Source organism: Rhopilema esculentum, chromosome 3 (genome assembly GCF_057945365.1).
Source record: "Rhopilema esculentum isolate cy_ngs chromosome 3, ASM5794536v1, whole genome shotgun sequence".
Lineage (NCBI taxonomy): Eukaryota > Metazoa > Cnidaria > Scyphozoa > Rhizostomeae > Rhizostomatidae > Rhopilema > Rhopilema esculentum.
The window spans coordinates 1,183,541-1,211,036 of NC_142817.1; the positions used below are offsets into that span (position 1 = coordinate 1,183,541).

At 35.8% G+C, this 27,496-nt stretch overlaps 2 protein-coding genes across 2 annotated transcripts in view; both read right to left on the bottom strand.

Annotated features, from left to right (window-relative positions):
• Positions 1-5,385: 5,385 nt before the first annotated feature.
• LOC135692789 (ubiquitin-conjugating enzyme E2 H) lies at positions 5,386-17,247 on the bottom strand. Its single transcript, XM_065211088.2, has 7 exons — positions 17,050-17,247; positions 16,839-16,915; positions 14,444-14,518; positions 13,702-13,741; positions 11,799-11,851; positions 10,425-10,553; positions 5,386-7,493 (listed from the first exon to the last, which is right to left on the bottom strand). The coding sequence occupies exons 1-7, from the start codon at positions 17,100-17,102 to the stop codon at positions 7,372-7,374; spliced, it is 549 nt and encodes a 182-aa protein (XP_065067160.1). The 5' UTR covers positions 17,103-17,247; the 3' UTR covers positions 5,386-7,371.
• A 4,659-nt stretch (positions 17,248-21,906) lies between these two features.
• Positions 21,907-27,496, bottom strand: part of LOC135692862 (cadherin EGF LAG seven-pass G-type receptor 2) — a 45,448-nt gene continuing 39,858 nt past the window's right edge. Inside the window, exons 31-35 of the mRNA XM_089113099.1 lie at positions 27,256-27,459; positions 26,483-26,530; positions 25,629-25,830; positions 24,844-24,999; positions 21,907-23,979 (exon numbers count right to left, since the gene is read on the bottom strand). Coding sequence (XP_088969225.1) covers positions 23,958-23,979; positions 24,844-24,999; positions 25,629-25,830; positions 26,483-26,530; positions 27,256-27,459 — 632 coding nt within the window. The 3' untranslated portion in view covers positions 21,907-23,957. The remainder of the gene's footprint in view (positions 23,980-24,843; positions 25,000-25,628; positions 25,831-26,482; positions 26,531-27,255; positions 27,460-27,496) is intronic.

Here is a 27,496-nt window from a genome sequence, read left to right on the forward strand (position 1 = left end):
AGTCTACTTTCCACATAAAAGAATATTTCTCACTAGTTTGGTATATTGGTGTGGGGTATTGTAGTGATGTATATATATGCCGCTGCTAGTTACCAGTTTTTTGCGAGGATTATATATTTAAACACAGCTAAAAAACGAGGGTAGATAGATAGACATGATGAACAGTGATGAACCAGCAAATAATCGCTGTCTTCGTCACGGTGCAGGGCAGAGTATAAAAGTAAACTTGACAATGATGACTTAGATTGTGAGAGAGAACACTGGTCGATCTCGTTTTTGCATTTTGAAAAAGATCTTTTTTAGCGATCGTTGGAAACTTTTGACCAGGATAATTGTTATTACTTCATTTGCAATGGCAGGTGATAGTAGAACAAATTCCGATGTAATCCTGAAAATTAAAATAGATTTGCTTTTTAATAAACTGAAGTTAGTTCCTAAAACTGGATAAAGTCTTCTTGCTTGATGGTTCAAATTGATGTTTCCTGTTTGTATTGAATGTTCTCAACTTTACAAAATCGCAGTTTTTTTTCCCGAAACAGTTGAATTCATTAGGAATCTCAAATTTAACTGCATCGAGTGGAAGAGGACCCCTTCTACCAAACCAACGATTTTCCATGTTCTGCATTTAGCCTTGGCATTGCATGATTTGATTGCTCGTTCCTCTGCTGGTCGACAGAATTTTCAGTCAGCTTTATGCTCAATTTGTTGTTATGCACTGTTTGCTTTATTAAACGTGATAGTTATTTCTTTGCATGTTTCTTTAGCAGCTATTAGGATAAGAAAATTTTTAGTTCGTCCGCTCACTTCATTGGCACATAATGTGTGCATATTGCAATTTAAAAAACGCCGATGCGACTGCATCGTCAATACCAGCTAGAAATGCACTGGAAGAGTTCCTCAGAGAAGAAGAAAAGCCGCTTGGAAAAGTTATATAAACATTCATGAAAACCATATGCTATAAGATTTCAATAGCATCATGAGAGTTATCAAAAATGTTGGCTAGACTTATGCATTTTAAAGTAACTGCCGTAATACTGTAGAAACCCTATGCGGTACCAGTTGCGTGTAACATCGTTTAAAGTGACAGGATATACGTGAATATCTTCTAAGCCCCCTTTAAACAAGGGCGATAAAAAGGGACTTAACCGTGTACAACAAACACGTATCGAGAGATATTGGGATATAGGATAGTATATGCTATATCTGAAATCAAGAGAAGTATATTTCATATCTAAATTTAAGCAAGTGTTTTGTTTTTCTTTGACTATAAATTGGCCATCGCATTTGATATTTTGCACCTCTTTTCATAGGCGTAGGAGACGCATGTGGTGGGCGGGCTACAGCTATCCGTATCAGTATCTTTTCAGGCAGTTCTATCTCAGTTAAGCAATAATATATAGGCAAGATCCGTACTAAGCCGCCCCATTAAACGTTTTGCATCCGATGCCCGATGCCCTAGATGTTCTCATTGATACTTCAAAAGCATGCACCAGTACGTAATAGGCTGGTTTCAGAAAAGTTTAGTCCCTTGAAGCAATTGTCTGCAACTAGAGACAGGTTGAAAAAGAAGGCCATGCGCTCCAAATCCAATATCCTGATGTAAGCTTACAGGCAGATGCGGAATAAACTTAATGAGCTGAATACAGATTTGAAGCGAGAGTTTTTCAGCAATAAAATTGCTTCGCACAATGGTGATTTAAAAAACACTTGGAAGACGATCAATACAGTCCTTAACAAGAAATCTAAAACCACCCAGCTCACAGCACTTCAGGTTGATGGGAAGAAAATTTGTGATAATGAAAGTATTGCTGAATCAATGAATGAATTTTTTGTAGTATCGGCAATACCTTTAGCGGCAAGATACCTAAAACATCTAATCCACTTCTAGAGAATGAGTACTCGGTAAACCCACAAAATCTACGCTTTGAATTCGAGGGTATTGCTAATTATTTTCTGAAAATAGGCCTACCCGTTATAGCTGAATCACTTTGTGACATTATTAATCTTTCAATCGCACCTGGTGTATTCCCAGATTGTTGGAAAATTCCAAGAGTGGCCACTATTTTTAAAAGTGGTCAAACAAATGATCGTTCTAATTACAGACCGACCTCAGTGCTGCCGTTTCTGTCCAGGGTTTTCGAAAAATTGATTTACAACCAACTCTACGACTACCTTGACAAAAACAGGCTTCTTTTTTCCAAAAAGTCTGGGTTTAGATCGCTGCACTCTGTTGTCACCTGTCTGCTCAACTGTACGAACGATTGGTATATTCATATGGATAAGGGTCTGTATACAGCGATTGTGTTCATAGATTTTTAAGAAGAATTTCATGTTCGACTTTGTCAAAAGCTGACAAAGTATGGCATCATAGGTCTTGAGAATACCTGGTTTGCATCTTATCTGGATAACAAAATGCAATTCTGCAAAGTTAATGGGGTGTCTTCAAAGCTTGAAGATGTTAATTGTGAGGTGCCACAAGGCTCTTGTCCTGGTCCTCTTCTGTTTTTGATATATATTAATGATCTGCCATTTTCTCTTCAAAATAGTCAGGTTACCATGTATGCGTACGATACCACCATATCATAAACCTAAAAAGATATCCTAAATACGATAACCTAAAAAGAAACTTGAACTGCCTGAAGCAGTGGCTTCGAGGTAATAAACTATCTTTAAATGTTATTAGGACTCAAGCTATGGTGCTAGGATCTCGAACTAATCTTAACAAGATCTCTGAAGGAAAGTTCAGTTTCGCTCCTTTGGTAAAGGTGATTTACAGATTGAGATTGTTGAGAAAGTTAAGTACTTGGGAATTCAGATCGATCAACATCTTGTTTGGGATGACCAATCTAAATCCTTGCGTGCTAAGGTCTCTCATGTCATTGGGTTTTTAAAGTATGCTAAGAAAATACTACCTCAAGAAATTCTTAGCCAAATATATAGTGGTATCGTAGATGCGCATTTCCGCTACTGTTGCTCTGTGTGGGGGAGCTGTGGTGAATGCAGAGGTTACAAAATCGCGCTGCTAGAGTTGTAACAAACAGTAGCTATGATGCACCTGCTGTTGCCCTTATACAAAGGTTAAAGTGGCCAAATATCGCTGAAATCATGAAACGAGAGACAGCGACGATCGTTTACAAATCCTTCAATAGTCTTGCACCAACACATCTCTCCAATACCTTTTCAAAGAACTCATCACGGGGCACTGTCGAGTTGAGAAACTCTGAGACTGACTTACGCATACGTCTTTTCAAAACCAGTAATGGGCAAAAATCATTCTCATATCCTGGTGCACATGTGTGACACAGCCTTGAACCTGAGGTTAAGCAAGCGCCCTCTTTAAATGTTTTTAAACTCCGACTTTAAAGCTTGTACGATAATTATGTTTTGATTTAACTTTACTTTAGAGTTGTAATTAAATTATTTATTTTCGTTTGTGGATTATTTTATTTGTGAATTGTAGATTTCAATTTTTTTTCTAATGGACCCCTGAAAAGCAACCTTTGCCGACGGGGCTACCGTGAATAAAGAAAGAATGAATGAATGGATGAATGAATGAATGAATAAATGAATGAATGAATGAATGAACGAACGAATGAATGAATGAATGAATGAACGAATGAATGAATGAAAAATGAATGAATGAATGAATGAATGCCTCTAGGCCTCTTTTCTATGAAAACCATCCTTCAAAATTTACGCATACCGTATTTCCTCTAATGAACGCCGCGTCTTGAAAAGCAGCGTTCATTAGAAAACACAACAAACATGAAGTAACGAATTGTTATGTCATTGAGACTCTGACGGATACAGAAATATTTACATTCTTTAACATTTCCATAAAGTTAAAAAAATTTTTTGTGAACTTTTAAAAAATTCTTCACACAATCCTTATAACCTGTTTTTTTGGAAAAAGAAACCATTGTTTAAAGTCTGTTTCTATATTCTTTCATCAAACTTCTCTTGTCATTTTTCATTTGACAAAAAATTTCATTATGTATGAAACGCCGCCCTCTGACAAACGCCGCCCTCTATTTAACGCCGCATCCATAATTTGGATTTTTTATAAAACGCCGCGGCGTTCTTTAAAGGAAATACGGTAAACGTTTCCAGAACCCACCTGGAGCTGAAACATGGCAAAAGTCTGCTGCCTCTGCTTTTTCATATTTCCTGATTTTGCAGATGGCGAATTTACGTTTGCAGAATGGTAAACTTTTAGCAAGGAAAGTAAAACTTTTCGGGTAGATTTTTATCAAACGCAACTTCGAAAATTAACGTTAAGGCCTCTTCAGAGCTGTTATAACTGTTACCATATGCTGTGGCGTTGACGCTGCTCAAAGCTTCCTTTTAAAACCGGTTTTGCCTTTCATACAGAATTCTATTGCTATCTTGTTTTATACATCTCTAAAAAGGCCGTTTTCCTGATTGCGAGGTTTGAACCGAACGACAAAGAAGGCGATAAAAATGAAAAATCTGCTTATCGAAAAGATTTTCCCACTGCGAAACACTTTAACTAAACCAGCTGCATAAAGTATACAGAAAAGTGTTTATTCTATCATCAGCCAATAGGCCATTCCTTGAAAACTCCCCCCGCCCCCCCATAAAGTAATGAAAGCAAGGCCTAGTCTGGATTCGGTGAAAATAATTATTATGTTTTCAATGACATTCACTCTAGCGTTTGGCTACGTAAATGACAGTCTTTCTTGTTACCGCACTAGCATTCTTCTAGCCTATGGGCAATCCGGCTTTTTAAATAAAAGAAGCAACCAACAATTTTCAATCGAAAAACCTTTTCATGTGAAATAAAGCTGGCACAAATCAACAAGAATCTAGATCGGGGTATCCCAGGGATCATTTTTAGGCCTATTACTGTCTGGCCTTCTCAACTATCAATGGTAAGGTGTCCAACTCTTCATTTCACAATTTTGCTGATCCCAGTCTCTCTTACCTCTTATTAATCTGAAATACAGCTCAGTTGAACCAAACGCTTGCTAATTACCTTAATTTTATTATTGATCGGCACGAGAGCAGCAAGTTGTCTTCCAATGTCGCAAAGCTAGATAAACAATGCTGCTGTCGAAAGTATTGAAGAAAAAACCGATTGATTATAGAACAGATAAGAAACAGTACTCGACCTACGTATTGAAGGAGACAAAGTAAAGACTGCCAAATGTCGTCTGTCTGATTTCTTGCGTTTCAAACAAATATTTGAAACAAACAAATAAATTAAAAACACGCCAAAAATTTTTTAATCAATCCCATATATTCTTTGAACGATTAAGATTTCGTTTTGGACTAGGTTGGAGGGCGACTAATATGAAAGGAAAATCCTAATTCAGGTAGAACAAAAATACCAATGCAGGAAGCACAAAAAGATGTCACGACAGCTCAATTAACTAATTCTATCATCAAATATCATATAACGTTTACAAGATCGATTACACATGCGCATAAATTTGCATATTTCTCTCTAACTTAAATTTAATATCATAAACATGAGAATGCTAAACTGGGCATGGCAGCTTGGGCGTACTACAAGCAACGAGCCATAGCAAAACATCTAATATGTAAACCGGTTATAAATAAGAATATACAGTAAATGTAGTCAAACTTTGAAAAAAACTGGAAGACCAGCATTGGCCAATATCACTGCGAAATTTTCATAACTACTAATGTTGACATATTCAGTAGGGCTTGAAAAGTCGAGGAATAAAAAGGGGTCAAGTCGCTGGCTTCTTTGTTAAATTTTCAGTCTTTCTTTCTATGCACACTCAACTTTTTCTTGCATGGTTTACCTGTCACATTTCTTATCAAATGTCCCTAAATCAGGAAACGCTCACAATATCTAATGAATAAATTGAAACCCGCCAATAACTTAGGAAAGATTAGCTCCGTTAGCCAACAAAAGGGTTACATTAAAGCCTCATACTGCCCTGGTCGACAACAAATACGAAGGGCGTAAGAAGGACAGAACAGTTGCCGTTCTTCAAATCCTCTATAAAAAATGCTAGGCCGAGAAAACTCAGAAAGAGGATGGAAACTTGTATCGAGGCTGCATCATGGTCATTAGAAAAAAAATCCAGAAAATTTTCATCTTTCCTCAGGCCAAGGAGTTCAATTTTCACGACCTTCCTCAGAAGCATAGAGAAGAGTTGAATTATTTTGCTTAAAAGGCTTTCCTCGTAGTTTATCAATCTCAAGGGCGTCGATTTTATTTGCCTCTGATAAAAGAAACGTTGAAACTTTTACCATTCGTGACCAAACTAATCGTGAGATTCTGAAGTCGAAAAGGCAGTTACGCAAGACCACACCTGCAACTATTCGAAATATTCGCAGGCAAGGAGCCAGCGTAAAGTACATTTAAACATATGAAGCCAACGCAAGACGATAAAATTTTAATCAAAAGCAACGGCTCTAGCAGTTCGCATTGATACGCTCAGTTGGGGTCGTCTTTGGTTCAAGAAAATTGAGACAGCTGCGGAAGCCTACTTATAAACATAACAATTGACTAAGTGTGCTCTTTACAGACAGAAGGGGAAAAACTTTTTAGATTGCGCGGGCTAATTTGGAATGTTACATAAAACAGACCGGTTTATGTCAACAACATATTTACAGTTGGTTTATGTTCGGGTTTTCTAACGATTTTCAATTCATACATAGATGATATCCTTACAATACATAAATTTGTAATCAACCATAACATAACCTCGAAACAAGAGCAGATGTCACAGGGACATTTACAAAATCACCAGGAAAAGCAAATGCAAGGAATTATCCCTGATATGAGGTACAAAAAGAATAATTAATTTCACACGAAGCCAAAAAACACTTCAACAAAACTAGCCTAGAAAACTGTTTTTTAAGAAAGGAAAAGTGAATTAGCGGTTCAGTTTGATGAGCATTGGTGTAGCAACACGATCAAACATGTATCACTCATAAAGCTGAAAACGGTGAAGAAAATTTAAGGTTGCCTCAGGTGGAAAAAGAGGACGCTAGCTGCATCGGAAAAGGATTAAACGTAAAGATTGTGAGATATTTGTGAAATGAAAACAGAAAAAGTAGCCTAGAAATGAGAAGGTTATAGCCAATTCTAAAGGTCTAAAATACTTAATCGTGTAACGATTAATTGGGATTTCCACAAGACTCGTATATACGTCCTATGCTTTTGACTTTGGAGTTGTTACGGAAAGGCCTGGAAATCTAGCTTGGTTATGTCAAAAGCAAATCGGCAAAAGACAAGAGCGAGGCAACACTTTCTTCGTCATTTTCTAACTAACATATGTAGTTTCAATAAAAACCAACAAATAAACCTATACAAGAACTGGCCTATCAGCTGCCGTATAAAATATAATTTATAATTACACCATACCAACATCAAAGTTCCATATCTTGAGCCTCGTCCTCGCTAAAGTCACTTAATGAGCTTTCACTTGAAGTTGACATATTATCCTCGTTTTCGTTCATAACATCCACGGAAGCGTAGCGTCTGACATACTCTGAAAGGAAAGAAACATTTGATATAGCAAAAGACAACACATCATAGATATGACATTTTTATGATTAAAAAGACACTTTTATAAAGTGGGAAACATTTTTGAAAAGGAACGCCGAATATTTAAGATACATTTCTTGGCAGGCTTGCGAAAAATTTTATCGCAGAAGGGAAGGTTCTTTCCAAAGCAGGTAGGATGCTTACAAAAAACAGCAGCATATTATAACGTGATGGACAAAACTATCACAAATAAAACAACAAGAAAGAAGAAAAGAAACAATGGGATAAAAATCACATATAGGAGAAAAGAAAGACACTAGAGGGATACCACTGAAAGGTAAAATGAAAGAACGAAGAGAACTTGAAAAACAAATACTGGTTTTCCGTTAAGAATCACGACTTCTGAATAAAATGATAACTGCAGATCATAAAAATTTTGATATTTCTTGCTGACGAAATGTTTATGATTATGACGATCACAGTGATGTTCACAATGATCTTGATGATGATCATTACGATGATAATAATGATAATGTGATCATAATAATCATAAAGAATAAAACGTGTTATGACGACAACGACGATGATGATGATGATGTAACAACGATAAACGATTTAACATTGATTTATGTCGCTGATTATAATAAATATTGTTATCCAGGCTGGTTATGGATGTGATTGGTGGTCATCATCATATTGAGGACTTGAAAAGGAAATAAGAGGATGTGAAGGTTGGACATTTTAAAAATAATTCAGCATCAAGTGAAACAAGGTTTCAATGGCTCTTTTTTCTTTTTTCTTGTGTGCAGTCAAATTCTCTTAGTGATCGTAAAAATGTTCGAGTTACAAAATATACGATTTATATGAGCATTTCAAAAGTTCCTAGATTTTGCCTCCGTTGTCCCTAAATTTCCGTTTTCCAGCCTCTACCCATGTCATTTCAACTTGCGCAACAGTTGAAAATATAATCGCTTAATATACGTATCCTATTGACTATACGACACAGGGCTAGGCCAAGATTCCTCGAACTTAATCGTCTCCTCTCCCAAACAAATATTGACTGAAGTCACTTATACACCCAGGGCTGGAAAATGTCCGGCATGCCCCAAAACCTGTGTGGATGTGTCCATTATTATTCGTATTCTCCTACTGGCATTTGCATACATTTTTCATCACTTGCTTTATAGGATGTAAGCGTTTTGGTCTTAAGTCTTTGCCTCTAACACCACCCCTGATTTACAACATATATTTTAACCATTGAAAAATAAAATAGTATTCTTACATGTTGTACGAACTACTAGCTTTGATGATAAAAATGGTCAGCAAACATGAAACCCAGAGCAAGATGTATCGACATATCAATACTTGTAAAATATTTGGTTTGCTAGTACTGATATGAAATTTAATCAAAGTTATTATATATTTTCAGATCTACTTTCTTTAACCTTGAAAACAAACTTTGAGTATCGTGCTTTATCACGTTCTGTTCCTGTTCCGAATAGCTATGATCAAGACTGCAGGACCAACAATTAGTTATTTTTAGTGTGACAGTTTGTTTTTAGGACAAATTTTTAAACAAATCAAGCAACTTGAAATATCAATTTCAGTGGCTGGAAACTTTCTGGAAGCTTCGCAGGAAATCTTGAATTTTTCATTTTGCTGCCAGGAAGAAAATTTTTCTTTCAAGGCCTGTATACACCAGCCAAATATTACAATAACATCAATTTTAGGGGAATAAAATGAAATGAAGTAGTTATTTCTTATTACTTATTTTTTACACTTTGCAGCAGGCTCAACCTACAAAAGTTGTTTTCTTCAAGGGACCGGAAAAATTTGTCGAATTAAAAAAGTTCGAATAATGGTGATTCGTATGATAGATGTTTTTATAAGGGTTTGTTGGGGGATTCTCAAGAGACCTGATAATTTAGTTCGAATTGGTAAAAGCTGGAATTACACGAGCTCGACTTTTGGACAGAGTTAACTGCAGTTAATTTCGAAAAGAAATACCATAAAATGAGATAGAAACGGAAACAATCTAGATCTTCACTATAACTGCAAGGGACGATACAGCACACGTGCAGCAAATGACCGATTGTGCATGTTTTTAAACTTTTCCTTTTTTAGAATTTACTGCCGATGTTTTATGTAAATCAAATTTGAAGCAAATTGTCTGCTTGTGCCATGTAGTTACGAAACAATAAACTGTGGTAGGGAAATTTCTTCGGCAGATTCAAATTAAAATCTCCCACAAATGTTTATGTTTATAAAATTATATGGTGTCTGGCTAAAGCAGCGTATTCGAGGCTCAACTAGGCCAATTCATTTAAAATCATAGAGTAAGGTGAAATATTGCAATCTTCAATACATAACTACTATAGGCATTACCAAATTAACTAACAAATTAACGAATGGCAAAATCACACTGCAAGCCACTCCAGCTTCTGTTTATTGGGAAAATTTCGAATTCCTATGTCCTGGTTCAATGCCTGAATTTAGAACAACGTATAGAATTTGCATGCAAGGAAGTTTAGCTAGGATATCTGTGTGAATATGGTCTTAACCAAAAACGGTATAAATAAAAAGTAGCAAAAAACAAAGCAAAATGAGTGATATCATTTCTTCTAATCAGTCTATGACAGAGTTCCGGTGTTGGTAAAGGCCAACTTCACCCACTATCATTGCTATGGGCATTCAGTTACACTTTTATTTGAGGCGGTTCGAAATTTCTGAAGGTAGTAATTCTAAATCAAAATACTTCTAACGAAAAATTCATATCTGAAAACTTGAGACTGGAGACAATGAATTGTTTTGAATTTCAGTAGATTTCTGGTCGAGGACAGTAGGAGAATTTCGTCATATTTTTCTTATCTTATGGCATGAATATTACAGCCAAAAGCATATAAATGACATGAGAATAATATAAATATTGAAATACCTCTAATTTTTGCTTTGTAATCTTCTGGTCTATGTAAAAACAGAGCTGCTGCATCGCCATTTAGGGGGTCAACAGGATTTGGATATGACAGTAATTGCGGCAGAAAGGATTCAAACACATTATTTAGATCTAGAAAAAAAATCATTTAGAATTATTTTGGCATGCTTGTAAGTTAACGAGCAAAGAGCAAAGATGCTAGACAAGTTGCCAATATTGAAGAATAAGTGACAGACCATTAATAGTTTACAAATGATTATCAGAACTCTTATCACATTATGTTTCATAGAACACGAGTCCCTATGTTTCTATAGACATCTAGCATCTGACAGAGCCAATGTTCTTAGACAGTGACTACTGATAATAGCAAACATTGGTGCAGCCAGCTATATCAATACTTTCTTTATAAGCAAATCCATAACACCTTTGTGCTCATTTTTAATCTCTATGTACACTGCTGCTTAAATAATTAAGCACAGAGACTGTGAATGCATGGATAAAAATATACACAGCAGCAGAAGCTTGTTATACAAGTCCATTTTGTCATTGTTGCATTGACTAAACATGTAAATGCAAAGCACTGATTGAGCATCTTTGCTTAAAAGGGAAAATTTCATTGAATAAATAGCTTTGATTCCCACAATAGCTTTCTTTCCATTGTTCGAGGACCTAAGTATAAATGCTGAATTTGTGATGCTACAGCTTCCACAACATGCTCAATGGCTTCTCTTTTGGCATCTAGACAGTATAAAACGTTGTATAGCTAAATTCTATAGCTAATGACATTTTGGCAACAACAGAAAGCAGGGTGTGAATTACAGGCAAATGGGTGCTCTTTGCATGGCAATTTTTTATGGAAACCGTTTTCTGTGTTAGTTAGCTACTTGCTTACACTTGGTCTACAATCACTGATATATGTTCCTATTCTTTATATATGAAACCAAATGACATCTGAATACACACCAATCATTATGTCTCTGCTTCTGTGGAAATGGTTTCCTCAACAGGATTGCCAGAGAAGTGGCCTTTTCATAAAAGGGCCCTTGACATCAGATATGAAATTCTTACTGTAGTACCTTACTCATTACAACATTTTACAAAAATTGTAAAACAATTACTAATGCCAAATTCAAGATACCTGCAGAAACTTATGAAAGTTAGGAAAGAATTAGACACTGGGAAACATTTTTTAAATGCGCTTTTACTGAAGCCTGCCACCTTGCCATTGGTCATTCTGTTCCCTAGGGTTTCCTGAAAAGGTATCAACCGCGTAGCTTTAACCCTTTTGTGTTAAGCATCAAACTAGACAAGTTTTAAACAAATGTTAATGAATAGCGACTAAATCTTTCAAGTGATAACAAAATTTAAGGACATTACCGTAAAGTGCTGTCCATGCCTGATTAATTACATCCAGACAAACAGTACCAGAACTGCAAAGGAAATAGTAGCCAAAATAAGCTGGTGAAATATAGAGATATCATGTTTTCGGTCACTGGCTTTTTGGGCCAAGGTTGTGTATGACAAATTATATTTTACATAACTTGGAACCTTTAATGTGTTTATAAAAAATAATTAAAAACACACATACACGATCGGATATTTTTTCTTAGAATTTTTGCTGCCGCTGCCTTCCTTTTTCTTGCATTATTCTAAAGGTTGTTGTGTTTTGGTTTGATTGATTTGTTGCGTCGAACTTTATACATTTGTCAAGTAGATCATTTTAATTGCCCCATTCTTCCTTGCTGTTTAGCTCTGGTTTTGATTTTTTAGTAAATACAGCCTCTGTTATCTGCCTAAGCATTGCATCGTTGCCACAAGAGTAAAGTATTTTTAATTGTATATTTTGTCTTTTGCCGTGGTGTTTTTCTTCTATGTGCTTGTGGAAAATTGAGGTTTTGTCGCTTGCCTCATGTTTAGTTAAATGTTTGTTTATTCTTTTTCCTATGCTTCTCACTGCTTTACTAATAAACAACCCACCATTATTTTCTTGTTTGGTACACCCTTGACATTTCATTTGGTAGATAACGTCTCTACTCTTACAGTTTACACCTGCATCCAGTTGGCATACTTTGTATTTGTGATGATTGCACATAGTTTTTCTGAATGGATCAGATTTTGTCAGTGTTCTTTTCAATGATTATCCTGCTCATTTTCGATTGTGTATGTGTGTTTTTAATTATGGTTTATAAACACATTAAAGGTACCAGGTTACCTAAATATAATTTGAAATATAGAGAGTCAGACTTCTTTCATTCAAACTTGAATGTTATGTTTAAGCTAAAATCTTGGCAAATTAACTAATAAATTGAAAGAAAGCGGCAAAAAATAGCTCTAGTTACATATTTTCCACCCTCTCCTTCCAAATCAATGCTGTTACAAGGGTAGTTGAGTCTGTGTGGATCCCTAATTATTCTGTAACCATGTCACCCAGCATTGACCTCAAGGGGAGGGGTGATGATGGTCACATATCTTGCAACATTTCAGCACTAAAAATAGTTGGGAACAAAGAGACACAACAACCAGAATCCAATGTAATGACGAAACATAATTTTAAAATAAAAAAAAACTTATTAAATTTATTAAACTTAGTAATTATTCAATGAAATATACTTTAAAACTAAATTTCATTTCCTTGGATTCTCCCCTTCATGTTTCTTTGTTCCTGATTATTTTTCATATTTTTCACTCATGGAAAGATCCACAGAATCTGGTGGCAACACATCCTACGTTCCTTCCTTCTTGCACATTTCAGCACTTCCTATATTCACTGCTTTTTTAGCATTACCACAGAAAGACAGGTGTATACTGCAGTGCCTAACAAGACATAACTCCCAGAGGAGACATAAAATACTTAACTCAATAGAAAACAACCACATTAATAGGAGGGGGTAGGTTATGCTTCATACACAGTCATGTTACCATGGCCATGCCTATATATGCAAAAATTGAAATTCCCAAATAGAATGTAGCATCAGATGTGTTGCAGCGTGCACTAATTGACCAATAACGCACAATAAGAAGAAGCTTGAAAAATTTTCTTCAATAATCTTTTTGCAAGCATAAATTTACATTGTCAAATAAACTGAGAAATGTTTTGATTCCTATTGTATGAAAAACAGTGGCAACCACAAATGGTAGGAACTGCAGGATAGAAAGTTCTTCTTTATTGTAATTCTCGATCACACTTCACTGCTGCTTACCAGAAAAAAACAGTATTCAATTTAATCTATTGTTTTCTAAAGTTGAATACTTAATCACAAAAATATTATTGCAAACTTACGCCTCATCTATGTTCGGATGAAATATTTTGTTTACAAATCCTAGGAAAAACAGATAGATGAATCATCCAAAGATAGATGAACAAAAGACTTCAGATTACTTTCTGGAATAAAAATAAAATCAAGATTATATGACATAGCATGCTTTCTAAAGCCAACATACAAAACGGACAGTAATATTGAAGCTACAAAGAATGACCAAAAGCAATAAGGAAATTGCCCTAAAAACATGCACATTGGCACAACAGAAAGGTACTTAATGTTTGGCCATCTAGATTTTTTAGAGATTGAATCTTAAACATAAATTCTCTAAGGCCTTTCAAATTGACAAATGGTTCTGGCTGTACAACTTTCTACCTAATTTTAGCTTCTAAACGATGATGAAACTTTCAGACCCTAATATATACATGCACTGCATTCACAACATACTAGGCAGAGACCCCTTTCCATTAAAAAATTGTGAATACAAAATCTTTGTTTTGCTCTACAGGGGTGTTTATCCATTATCAAAATTAGTAATAAGAATACTTTTGACAAAACACCCAGTTACTAGTAAGTACACTGACTTGGTAGAGTTTCACTGTTATGGGTTTGTGTCCTGCCCTTGTCCTGTTACTAACTGGCTCACATTTTCTCTCAGTATAATCAATAAAATATTGGATCATCTCTTTCCTTGCAAACTACATCAAGTCTCTAAAGTAAAGGCTAAAACCTCTATTTTTCATAAACGAAATGCTGACTTACCTATTGATGGAGATTTAAATGGGTATTTATCTGGTAAATCCACTCTCACTTTCCAAACTCCACCCTCATATGGTGCTGAAATAATCACAAAAATAACTGATTAGCGGTGAATTAAAGAGTGTGGGTACAGAAAATTTCATTAGTGATGCTGGGTGATGCTCTAACATGCCATATATTCATGTTTCCAGAGGTGATCAATCAAGCACCTTGTCCCCCAACGGACATACAGCAATATAGACTGATGCTCCTTTGTTTGCACATGGACTAACTCCTCGAAGAAACAAACTGCTTTGTATTGACTTTAAAGTTATTTTTCTGAGTCGGAACTATTCACTATATTCCTTTCAACTGTTGAGCTATTTCTGAGCATTTCAACTGAAACCATATTTTTCTGGAACATACATAGTTAATGTATGTTTTGTGTAACATATTTCTAACTTAGCAGTATAAACTAGAGCAGTTGCCTGATGATAACATTAAGCATGAAACTCAGAGTAGCAGCCAGGGCTGTGGAACAAGGGGGGTTAGGGGGGTCAGCCACCTTCTACGTTTTGCAGTGGACTCAGCCCCTTCTACTTTTTTGAAGGGGGCTGTTCCCCCCTCCTCTTTTCTGGGTAATTCTTAAATATTGTGGCTAATTTCTGCCAGGATAAAATCTTTGATTGAACTGATAATACTTCTGACATATTCACTCATGTGTGACTAGAATAGTCATCTGGATAACTGAAAACTCAATAAATGCTAACAAAATTCTACTACTTTAGATTATTTATTAAAATTAAGATTTTTCTACCCAAGTAACAGGTAAACATTGGAAGAGGATTTAACCCTAGAAAAAATGGAAAGGTAAAGAAATTGATATTGAGGAGCCATGCAAAGGAAAACAATTGAAATATTCATATTGTACACAATATGGAAAAAGCTCTATAGCCCCCCTCTTCATTTTTTGAATTTACACTTCTGGCAGCAACCTGTTCTATATACCAAATAATGTAAACTAGTTTATAGGTTGAATATTGAGGACTTTTCAAATGGTTGATTATGACTTAATGAAAAATAGATCTATGCTTATCAATAACTCTAAAAAGGCTCTAAAAAACCAGCCTCTTTGGAATATTGCAAATGAAATAGTTAAATGTACATATAATTAGGCACCCTCTTGGTCTACTAACACTATAACTGTTATTAAAAATGGGCGGCCTCAACAAAGCTATCCTTGTTAAGAAAGCAAGTTTTTGTTATTCATAAAGACAGGATTGGGAGCAAACAAGTCTGAGGGGTATTAAAGAATTTTCCAAATTTAATTCATGTGCGCATTGTTTTTTTCTGGTGAGGATCATTTTTCACTGTCCTCAGCAATTGATGCAGGTTGTATCCAACAACAATTCTTTCATCGTTCTATTGAGAAACTCAATTGGTCTCACTAGATGCCTGTCAAGCTGCTCATTTTCAAAAAATAGAAACAAAACCTGCTATTGGAGCTTACTATTCAATCTCATATTGAGACAAGTTTTTCAATCAGCCTTCAATTCAAATGTAAATTGGTGTTTCCCTCGTAATGTCATTGTGATTTGGGTCACGTGTAACCACAGCGATGGGTATCGACAGGGATTAATTTCATCTAGCTTGTTTTTAGCTTTCAAAATAGAAAACAATGGTTGACCAGCATCCAGTCGAGTTATTTGCACACATCAAGTTTCGTTGTTGTGTGATCCTTCTGTGTTTTCTTCGCCTAAACAAGCTTAGTATTCAATTCTAGAAAGCTCTGTGAACAATATGAGACCAAACAAAGTTTTATCAAAAAAGTAGTTAGTCTAAAATTGATATATCCTCGTTCACACTGAAACGAAACTTGTAAAATTTTACAAATAAACAATCCAGCTAAGTTGTCCAGGATTGCGACTAACTTGACTGTGTTGTTGTGATACTTCTCGTGAAAAGTTAAGGACGTTAAAATTATGCGCTTTGGGAGCCTGAAAATAATCACCTGTTGTCTACAGGACATTTTAAAGATACTCTAATGTTAAACGAGAAGAAAGTTCAACACAAAAGTGTTTGGCAAGTGACCTGCTTTATCAGACAGTAATTTCATGTAGGGTTAGATATTTAAGGCATGTAAGCGGGCGAGAAAGGGGGACTCGAATAGACTTTATAAAAACTTGCGCATTATTAATTGCAGTTTGGCATGATATTTTACAGCATTGAACCCACATATTGTTTTGGCGACAATTACTTTTAGATTAAACATGCTTACTCCAATTGGGAAAACCCCTGAAAATTTCAGGGTCATAGTCTTTGAAGCAAAAACAACTAGTAGAAGCCGTACGGCCTACCTGTCAACAAAACTGTTGACCACTAAAGAATTGGGCGACGAACCTCGAGATAAGCTACTTACTTCCTTTTGGCCCAAAAAATTTGACAAAAAACTCATTCAGTCCACCAAGAATTGTTACTTCGTGATTGCTCTCAATCCTAAAGTGAAGAAAAGAATACTTCAATGAGTAAAATAACACATAAGCCACACAAAGTCATTTGGAACAATGAACCATCATTTAGGAATCTGAGTAGGCCTATGGGAGCTGCTTGCAAAACACATTCTGACTTACAGCTTCACAACATCTGTGTCCATTCGACGCTTCCCAGGCGACGGCGAAGACATATTTCCTTATTCTATAGCAAACAAGATGCCACTCTGAGCCAAAGTAAAAACTCCTTTCGTTTTGAGTGTCTTAATTCATTATGCCATCCGCCTAAAAATTTCACTGCTCCAAATCAAAACAAAGATGGCTGCAGCAAATTTGATGAGCAACGCACCATATCCCACCGCTGATTGGCTATGAATGAAATTTTACAGAATTTGATTGGACAAATTTGCTAACAGGAAATTATCATAGGGAATCAGAAATGTTTGTTTAGTTTAGCATCATAATGAAATCACATGATCACTAAATTACAGAACTATTGGCGAGTGGCATGGCAACTTTAGCATACCACGAATTAAATCACCTTTCTGCCGAAAGCTTCTCTTTGAAGAAAAAGACGCTTTGGCTTTTTCAAGAATTATTAGGTTTTGCTTTCAATTTCACATGTATTTAAGTATGCAAATTTTTTATCGAAGTCCTTACTGAAAACACACATTGATATTGATATGTGGCAGATAAAATGATGTTCGAAAAACCTGACACACAATTTGGCAGGTACTCTGGTACTCTGTTCCATACAAAATCGATGTCATTCAATAGAACAAAATGCAGGTTGCATTTCTAAAAGAAAAAACTTAAGTGTGAGTTGCAAAGATCCGTTGCTTATGGTTAAATCATAGAAAGTTTTGATTTGTTTTAGCCTTAGTAACGTTTTAATTCTAGTAACGTTTATAGAAAGTTTTTGTTTTAGGGTGTTGGGCTCGAAAACAGTCCCAGTTCCTCCCAGCATCCTAGTCAACTATATTGTAAAATTTTTATGCTATTGTAGTTTGCTAATTATACTTCAATATTAATCGCTTTATTGTCATATAATTTTGTAAACTGTTGCTGAATATGAAATGAATTTGAATTTGAATTAGTAACTCCCTTCCCCATGTACTCTCTGCGTAATTACCCACGCATGCTCAGTGTATTGTATGGGACGTCTAAAAGCTTGCTATAATGACGATGTTGGTGATGTTGGGCGGAATGTTGGATGAGTTCTTTATATGCTATTAAAAGCTTTGCGACTACAATTCATAGAGTCCAGAAACGTTGTTAACCTTCCTCCAGACAAAAACATCCCAGAAGACAAACCTTCCTCACAAAGCAATAGAAAGTGGGCGTGGCTTGGATGTGTCACAGGAACTTCTATTGTTTTCGTGGAACTTCCTCCGGCCAGTGGCCGTGCGACCGTAATGTTTTCCTGACTCTGATAATTAAAAGAAGCAGGGCCTAAAATAAGCGTGGATCTGACTCACTTTGTGGAATTGTAAATTAAAATTGTGGAACTGTAATTGTAGAAAGTGTAGATTTGTAAACAATGCATGTTCTTAAAAGTGCAGCATAAAATACCAATCATAACGCTTAAGAAAGAATTGGGAACATTTTTCAATTCAATTTCAATTTCAAGTGAATGCCCAATCCCAGCCTTATGTATTGCACTCATTTTTTATAAGAAAATTGCGAAAAGAAATAAGCAATGGACAATAAAGAAGAATTAAGAAACTTCAGGGCTCGAAGCTTTAGTACATGCGGAGAAGAATCAATTGCGCTTCATGATATTGTTGTGTGCTATTTTGAAGTAAGATGGACTCTGTATACAGCTTTAACTTCAAGACATCATCATCTCAAATAAGTTTGCTTTTATGACTTGCTTCAAAAAAGACACTGAGCTTAAAGACCAAGACCGAGGTTATGATTTTCTGCCCGTAATGTATTTTGGGGTTTATGTGAGATCTTTCAGTAGGTGTCAGAAAAAGTTATAAAGCAATTCATCTAAGGTGTTTTGAATTGGAAAAACATTGGAAAGATTCCTCTCAAGGCTACAGCAACTGAACGATGATAAGCCTCTCGGTGGAAGCTGGGAGGAACATTCAATTGGGGATGTTATAAGACAGGGTCTATAGTCCTCCTCAACTTTTTTGCAATAATAGGTTAGAAAATGTTTTGAAAGTTTACGCTAACGAACGCATTAGTAGCAGTTCTTCTGGGAACACGTTTTTGTTATTTTTGATGATGCTTTATCATGTGTGATCAAAGATAAATTTGTATTTTATCTAACTCGGTTTTGTATTTTTATGTTAATTGAAATCTTCTTTAAATCGTTTAAGATGATAAGGACAGAAAAAAGCAAATATTTTCTGAAAGGAGTGGTTTCCGGTGTTTCAAAGGTCGTGAAAGTAAAAAAAATTAGGGGCAAGCCTGCTAGTCCCGTTCCAACCACTCCCTTGTGAGCTGGTGCCAGTGTGACCTGATCTAGCGTAATATTAGAATAATAAGATTTGCCAAAAATCGTCACTGAGCATAAAATCTAGCATAATTTGGAATCTAGCATAACTCTGGCATAATTCTGATATTATTTAAAAGAATCATTGTTTTAATGGATCCATTGTCTATCGTTACCAAATGCAAACACTTTACACCAGCATCTATGGTTTCTTTATGGGAGTAAATTGTGACTTTCCACCCTCATGATTTTGCCAGTTGTTCTGAATGGTTGGCAGCCACATATTTTGTAGTTGGCAGCCAAATGCAGCCAGCTAAACGCAGTATACAAAAAGCTAAATTTTTGCTAATTATTGGGAGTGATACCGTAATAAAAATTTGCTTTGTAGGTTACAAAAGTTTTCGCTTGCTTTTATCTAAAACCGTCTGTTATCTTTTACTTTGTTTCATCATTCATCGTTTGCAATTTTGAGATTATTTTAAAAAGTTTTGAATATTTTCTATGCAGAAAACCTTTGCATTTGTTTTCTTTGCATTATCGTTGTTTTTTGCACCATGCTGCCAGAATTCAGCCAAGTTTTGCTTCTTCGGCTCAATCAATTTATGACGGCCAAGGGGTTTTGAGAAACTGCCAAAACGGAGAAATTTGGCCACCAAACCATGGATCTAAATTGCCTTTTTGTTTATGAAGAATGAGTACACTGGGTTGCCAAAAAGGCCAAAGTGCAACTCTGGCCACTTCTGATATTCTGAGCATGCATTAGCCTCTTTCTCGAGCAGGGTTGCTTTGATTTGAAATCTAGCATAATTTTTGCACAATCTTATGACAAATTTGGCATAATTCCAAAATTGAGATCTGGTGCGTGGTTTCTGCATTACAAATAAGATGGGGGTAAAGATCATACGTTCAAACTGGGTGAAAAGAGAATAAAATAAAACAAGCACAATTTGTACATCAGCGAGAGAAGAGTTTATTTGCCATCTGTAACGAGGTTTTCGTTTATAGTATCAAAACTTTGTGAAGATGAAGAACACATTTGATGGCAAAGAATTTGATGGGCTGAATACAGGTAAGAACTTTCCATAAGTAAAACAGACTTAAGAAAGCTTCACCCAGCTTTTGTCCCGGACAAAATATTTCATTCAATCATGCACTAAATTTTGAGAAATAAACAACTAAGATCGCAGAGATCTGAGACTTGTTCTCAGAGGAATTCTACCAGACAGGACGATGGCTGGGGTTCTCGCAGCAATCCTTAACTCTGTCAATGCAGAGAGGCTGATTCCCACCTACAACAAGATAAAAACAAGTGGACAAAGCAGCATAGCTCCAGAAAAACTTAAGAAATAGATAAATATTGCAATTAATATGCTTGATCTCGCAAATTCCGAGTTCCGAGAAAAGCTGCAAAGATATGGCTCCATTGAAGGTGAAAGGAAATGAAAAACAACTATGACAGAGATCCGAACAAACCATGTAAGTGTTTCCTTTCGATAACTTTGTGCTCACAAATTAAGACATCACTATATGTAGCTAATTTTCTTAGCAACCCAATCCATATATTGTAAAGAATCAGCTTTTGCTACTTATACTTTATTAATTTAAGAATTTGCCCAATTAGGACATGCTATTTGCACTGTGGTGGCAGTTTCTATATTTGCCATCCCCATGATGCCAATCCCAGCAAAGTACCACGCCCAATTTTTTTAAAAAATTTGGATCTGTAAAAATTTCTTATTTTAGGCTCTGCAAAGAAGCGTCTTGATCAAGAGCCTTTAAGATTAGAGGAAGTTGTGACATGTACAGCTTGCGTTTAAATTAAGCGGACAGATAATGAAATGTGAAATTTTTTTGGCTGTACAGAACTTGAAAATGGCTTTGAAAAAAGCAAACATTTCACAACATACTACTTAAAGGTTTTCAACTGACACTCCAACTTCAGAGTAAGGGTCCGAAAGAACACTATGGAAAAAATATACCCATTTGTGAATCGAAATAGGCCAATCAGAAAAACCTACGCCCATGACCGGCAAAGTTGTCCAATCAGTGCTGCGTGCCTATGGCAAAATTACCTCTGGAGTCAAAGAGAGAAAACGAACTCCTTCTGTCTACACAATGGCGGCTTCCAAAACTGCTAGATTCCGAAACATGATCTCGAATCCTTATCCTGACGTTTTATTTCTAAATGAAAAAAGTTTTATTTTAAATTTATTTCTCACCGATGTTTTGAATTTATCCAACAATTATACGTTATCCCGGGATCAAGCTAACATTCTTTAATCTTTTGGTCCTTTTATGTTACGTTGTGAAAGTATCAGAGAATTCATTATTTACATCTGGAGGTCTTTTTGACCTATGTTTGCGAAGTACGAGTCTATCATATTTTCTTAAATCGATACAAGTATTAAAAAGCTGACATCTCCTGAAACACTCGGTTCTAAAATTTTATCTTAATAAAATATGTTAGGAGTTGTGGCAAGTATTCGATGCTCGGACAAACTAACTATGATTTTAAAGCACACATCAAAGGTATTACACGAGAAAATGACATGTTTCATTATACCTGTTGTTATTTAAAATCCACTAAGATAGAAATACCAGAGGTTTTGAATTTACAAGATTTGCCCCTGCAGTGCTTAAAATCACAGTGGTAAGAGAGGTGAAAAGTACGATGACGTCAACAACTAATTAAAATTACAAGTAAACGTTAGAGGCTAAAGTCAATAAATAAGCAAAAGGTATCTTATACAGGACATATCTTTAACCAGTGGACAGAGACCAAAATCTGCATATTTACTGAAACAAAAGCTGATATTAAATTGTCAATATGAAATTGGGTCGATATTAAAATTTGAAGTTTCGTAAATCTGCCAAATCGACGAAAAACTTTATCAATATTTTTTCAACTTTTTTACTCGCATTAAATACTTGGTATCCCTAAATCATGATTCAAAAACAAAAGCTCTGGAATTTTTAAAAAACTAACTCCTATGCGACCTTCAACACCAGCAAGTTTTATAGTTTTGATCTCTGATTACACGGGCCAATGCTACAAGAAAAGCCGCTGTTATCGTACATAGAACTGTACGCTAAAAGAACAGTGAATTTAATTCACGACTGAGCGTAATTAAAAACTAAATAAAATCAAAACAACGTATTAAAGCTACTCAAAATGTAAGTTTACTCAAGATAACAACCTTTTTACTGAAATGCATAGCTATTGGTTGGGGATAGGGGGGTGGAAGGGGGGTATAGGCGAAAAAAGCCATCTGGTTCTGATGCGATGCCATATGAGTTGGTGCTTCAGAAACATCGGGGTTTTTAGCATGTCAAGAGAAAATATCATTCTTGACAGAGGCAAACAAAGTCATAGTCTATTGATTAAATGTAGATATTTACAGACTTTTCTGCTCATAACCAAGGCAGAACCTCAATTTTGACATGGTCGGGTAACACCTTATTGTTCAGCCGTGTTTGGATGGGTCTCTTCTTAGCTCAGACCTCGTTTTACCTCAAGTTAAGATTTGAGGGGAAGATTTGTTTTGACGTCTTTGGGTAAAATGGCGTTTCGTCCTCTGCTGACACAAAAATAGATAACCCTGACCTCGCTTTACTGAACAGGTTCATCGACAAAAAGGCGAGCGTATTATGTTCTATATGCATAACTTTGGCTCGATTCACCAGAAAACTCCCCCGTTACAATGATGATTCATTCGTTAGCATTAATCTGTATCTAACTTGGTAAATCCCCTATATTACCCTTCGTACAAAATCTACTTCTACGTGACAAATTAATCTGACAGCAAAAATACTGCTTCTATCCCCTGGTAATTTTGGTGCAATAAAAAGCAAAAACAGGCACATGTGAATTGAGGTAAAATTCCAATTCAGTATAGCAGTCAAATGAGAAAACCCTGGCAAACCAGAAAAAATTGATATGAGAGATTGGGATGCAGCAAGGACAGATGAACATCACATGCAATTTTGTTTTTATGGCAATACTCCTTTTATATTAACTTTGAAACTTGAGCAGTCATCATTTATAATAAAAATTGAGCAGCCAATTGTAATAAAAAGACAGGAAGAAAGATAGAGATAATTTTGGCAAAGGGCTGGAAGAAACAACTTCACGTTTCACTTTACCAAGAATACAAAGGGTTATACGCTAGGTCTGGTTGTTGACTGCACTATTCTTTTGGAGGAAACCTTTGTCGATAGTTATCGCTAAATAAGGGCAATCTACCGCATCTTGGTTTATACATGTATCTAGCTGAACTCGATTCGTTAAAAACCTTTGAAATACTTTACGTTACAAGCAAGAAAATACCTGAAAATACAATATCGGTTCAAAAACCGTGATAAAATAATATCACACATTTAATGTTTCTATTATGACTTTTTTATCTCCAGTACGTAAAGGTAGCCGGGGACGCATACGCACGTTTTCAAAACGCAGCAGAGAATCCTGACGTGACGTCATAAAGCGCGCCAATCCGTATCTTTGTATGATGGATGGCCTAGAAGGGTTCTCCGCAAAGATTTTGAAACATTGGATGTAACAAGTGACCTGATTCTGGTTCATATCGCATTGCCTTTAAGTTTGTCAAACCTGTGAATCTTGAAACCTGAAAAAGAGATAATTCTGTCACAGTAGAATGATAAAGAGTGAAAAACAGGCCAGAAAACTCAATGTAGATCCATGTATTGATTTGGTTCCTGTTTATTTCACATATTGGAGAATGACCCGCAACAATAGCATCCGTATATCTCAGACGCTTACAAAGCAGGTGGCCTTCAAAAACTAATGTGACGTGTGTGCTTAAACAATCACCTTTGGTTTTGGGGAAAGATAGCGCCCAAGTAACAACGTTCGGGAAAATAAAACAAGGTTTAAGATGTTTGGAGTTTCAAGAAATTCTGGCAGGCATTGTATAAGAAATGAGAGGCTTTCGGCTATACACCAATATGGGGCGAATTTCGAACCTCGACCATAAACAATTAATTGCTCTGACAAATCTTCCATCTACGCCTATTAAATTGATTATATATCACCAAAATAAAATAAAAGAGAACTTTAGTGTAGTTCACTACTCTCCAAGTTTGGGCCTGACACATGTTGCTTCTACACGAAAACATGAAAAGATATTACTGTTTTTAGCCTAAACTTTACGCTGACGATAGCTAAAATTAAACAGCAACAATTCAGCGGTGCTGCTATATAAACCTGAAATGTCTAGCCTTCGGCTTTATGGTAAATTATTTTGAACTTCCCCTTAAAGAGGAGGATTCCACTGTTTGAGACAAGACACGAAACCTATGACTTTTCAATTAAATAAAAGAAAGTGTTTTCTGTTGATTGTATGACTTTTGATTTTAAAATTATATCATATATATGTGTTCGGAAAGGGTAAGATTCTCAAAAAATACTAGTTAAATCTATCGTCTAGCTGAATGGTTAATCAACCAAAATAAATTTATCAATGACTCACTCTGAAGGTTCCCTGTTTAAGTTCAGCAGTGGCTTTTTGGACTTGTCCGAAATTCTCACCCTGACCTTGCCACGACGCTCACTGTCAGAATCAGTCACATTTCCATATTTTGACTTCTTCTTGAGAATGGACTGTGGCTTGCCACCAGGGCCAACCCTTTTTAAAACAGAAAAAAAATGTTTTATGAAAAGGCTTTAAAACGAACTTAAGAATCAGGTGATATTTCAAAACTAGAAAAGAACGATAACGAAACTGTTTCCAGTAGCAATTGGGGGGAACATTGCTGTACAGTTCCTTAATTTATGGTATTCAAATATTTCCTATTAGGAAATAGGACATATTTAAGCAAATTATTTACAGTATTCGCAGGAATATGGGACAAAGTTTACGATGTAAAACACTGTACAATTGAAGCTGGACTGCTCAAGCTTTACTGATCTGAGGTAGCAATGAAAAATTAAAGGGGACCAAAGATTGACAACGCCAACTTTTTAGAATCGTTTGTGAAAGTCAACACATATTACAATTCTGAATTCGAAAAAAAAAGAAGAATAGCAGAAGGAAATGAAAAAACACGAAAAAAAACGAATATGGAAAGAAAAGCCTAGTTTCAATACATCGACAAAGATTTTCAGTTCGTCAACTTGGAATTTATATAAACAATTTCTCAGTTCGAAAAAATATTCGTATGGAGAATTTTTCCACGAAATTCAGCACTGCTTTAGCTGCAGTTTCAACTTCAATGTCCTAGAGGCATGCTGAAGTAAAAATCCACAAAACCATACCTTATAACCGATGGAAGAGACGAGACTTCGCTAGTATCACTGCTGCTGCTCTGTTCCGCTCTTTGTCGCTTTAACGACGATAACAATGGATCCTCTGGTCCGTCCATTTCCTCATTCAAAACAGTGACGTCTGTTACGTCTATACTCGGATTCCTGTCATCGTCAGGTTTGAATTTTCGTTTCTCGGAATTGTCCGAATTATCTAGAAAGATAGGCAAAGTTCGGTGCTTGGATGCGAATGGGAATAAAAATCATTTAACTCATAAAAACAGAATGACGTCGGGTAGATTTTATCAAGAAGAATTTCAGAGTGGCTTCACAGAAAAGACTGCTTGAGCAGCGCTTAGCTTGTAGAAAAGGCTGGAAGTTATTTGTGAAAACGCAGCTGCTGGGATGGGTGTGGCTTTAGTTATCGACGAGATAATAATTTCAATATCACAGTCTTTACAACTGAAATCACAAAAGAAAACACAGAATACTCTATCAACTATGACTCGCCTAAGTAATAAAATACATAGGCTTTCTCTAGAGCACCTTTTGGGATTAGAAAAAGATATACAGGCAAAGAAGATGAAGAAACGTTTCAATTTTATCAAGAAACACAAGAAACACTGGCGATTTTAATTGCTTTCATCATCAACTGCTATGGCACAATATTCAGAGCAAGGTCTTTATTACATATTAAATTAAATTATCTGCATTAAATGTTTTCATGATTTATTTTCTAGTTATTTTTAACATTATGGATATTTTTATCCTCCGTCAACTGGAACATCTGTAGTTGAGAAAATTAAGAAAAATCTATGCAGCATTATGCAAGCAAACATGAAAATAAATGAGAAAAAACTCCTTACCTGATGGTGTGCTGTGCATTGGCCCGTTTGAAGCATATAAAGGCGCAGCTGAAAGTAAAAAAAAAGGTTTTTGGCTATTTTGTTTTTGCTTAAACTTATCAAACAGTAGATTATGATCTTCAACAATGAAAAACTCTTTTCTAAAACTTTCACATAAGCTTTCGAGGAGCCTTGCTTTTCTCTCTGCACCTTAACTTTAGTTTTGCTATCATTTCTTCTTGCACTATTATTTCTCGCGTTCTTTATTTTCTACTTTGGCTAAGCTGAGCGGCCTGGCCTAGAACCATGTTCAATGAAGAGTGGCCTAGAAGCACATTCTGATTTTCTCATAATTGTTAAACGGGAAAAAGCAAATAAGTATTTATCTGAATACATGTTATTTGGTGTTTCGAACAGGACGGCTCTAAGTTGCTACTCCGCGATCATCGGGCATGATGATTGGATTAAACTTGACACTCTGAGTAGCAACTTTAAAGCGTCCTGTTCTATACACCATATAGCGTGTACAGCTCTGCCTGTACGATATCAAGCACTTTATGGCAGACACCGGTAAACAGTAATTGTCAAATACCTGAATATATATAATTACATATCTTAGACATATGAATTACATTAGCTATAATTTATACAACTTCTTAATCGAAAATTGTGTGTCAAGCACTGTTTTATCAGAATTTTAAAATAATAGGATTTATATTGACGAGTTATGGGATTATAAGCAATATTTGCAAACAATGCGATAATTAAATTTGACAAGACAGTGAAAAACCTACTTCTAAGCTTTTTCGGGTTGGCCATCTTGAAATCCGGTGTCCGTGAACCATTTTGTGGAGATCTTGCGCCACTCGCCGATTTCCCGCCAACAGGCGACCGAGCGCCACTGGGGGATTTAGCTGAGTTTGAATTTGAAGACCGCGTGGAATTTGGTGAGGCTAAGTTTGATCCAAGGCCTTTGTTACCCATTGGCATCGAAGGAACTAGGGATGACAAAAACCGTGGTTGAACAGTCCTGGC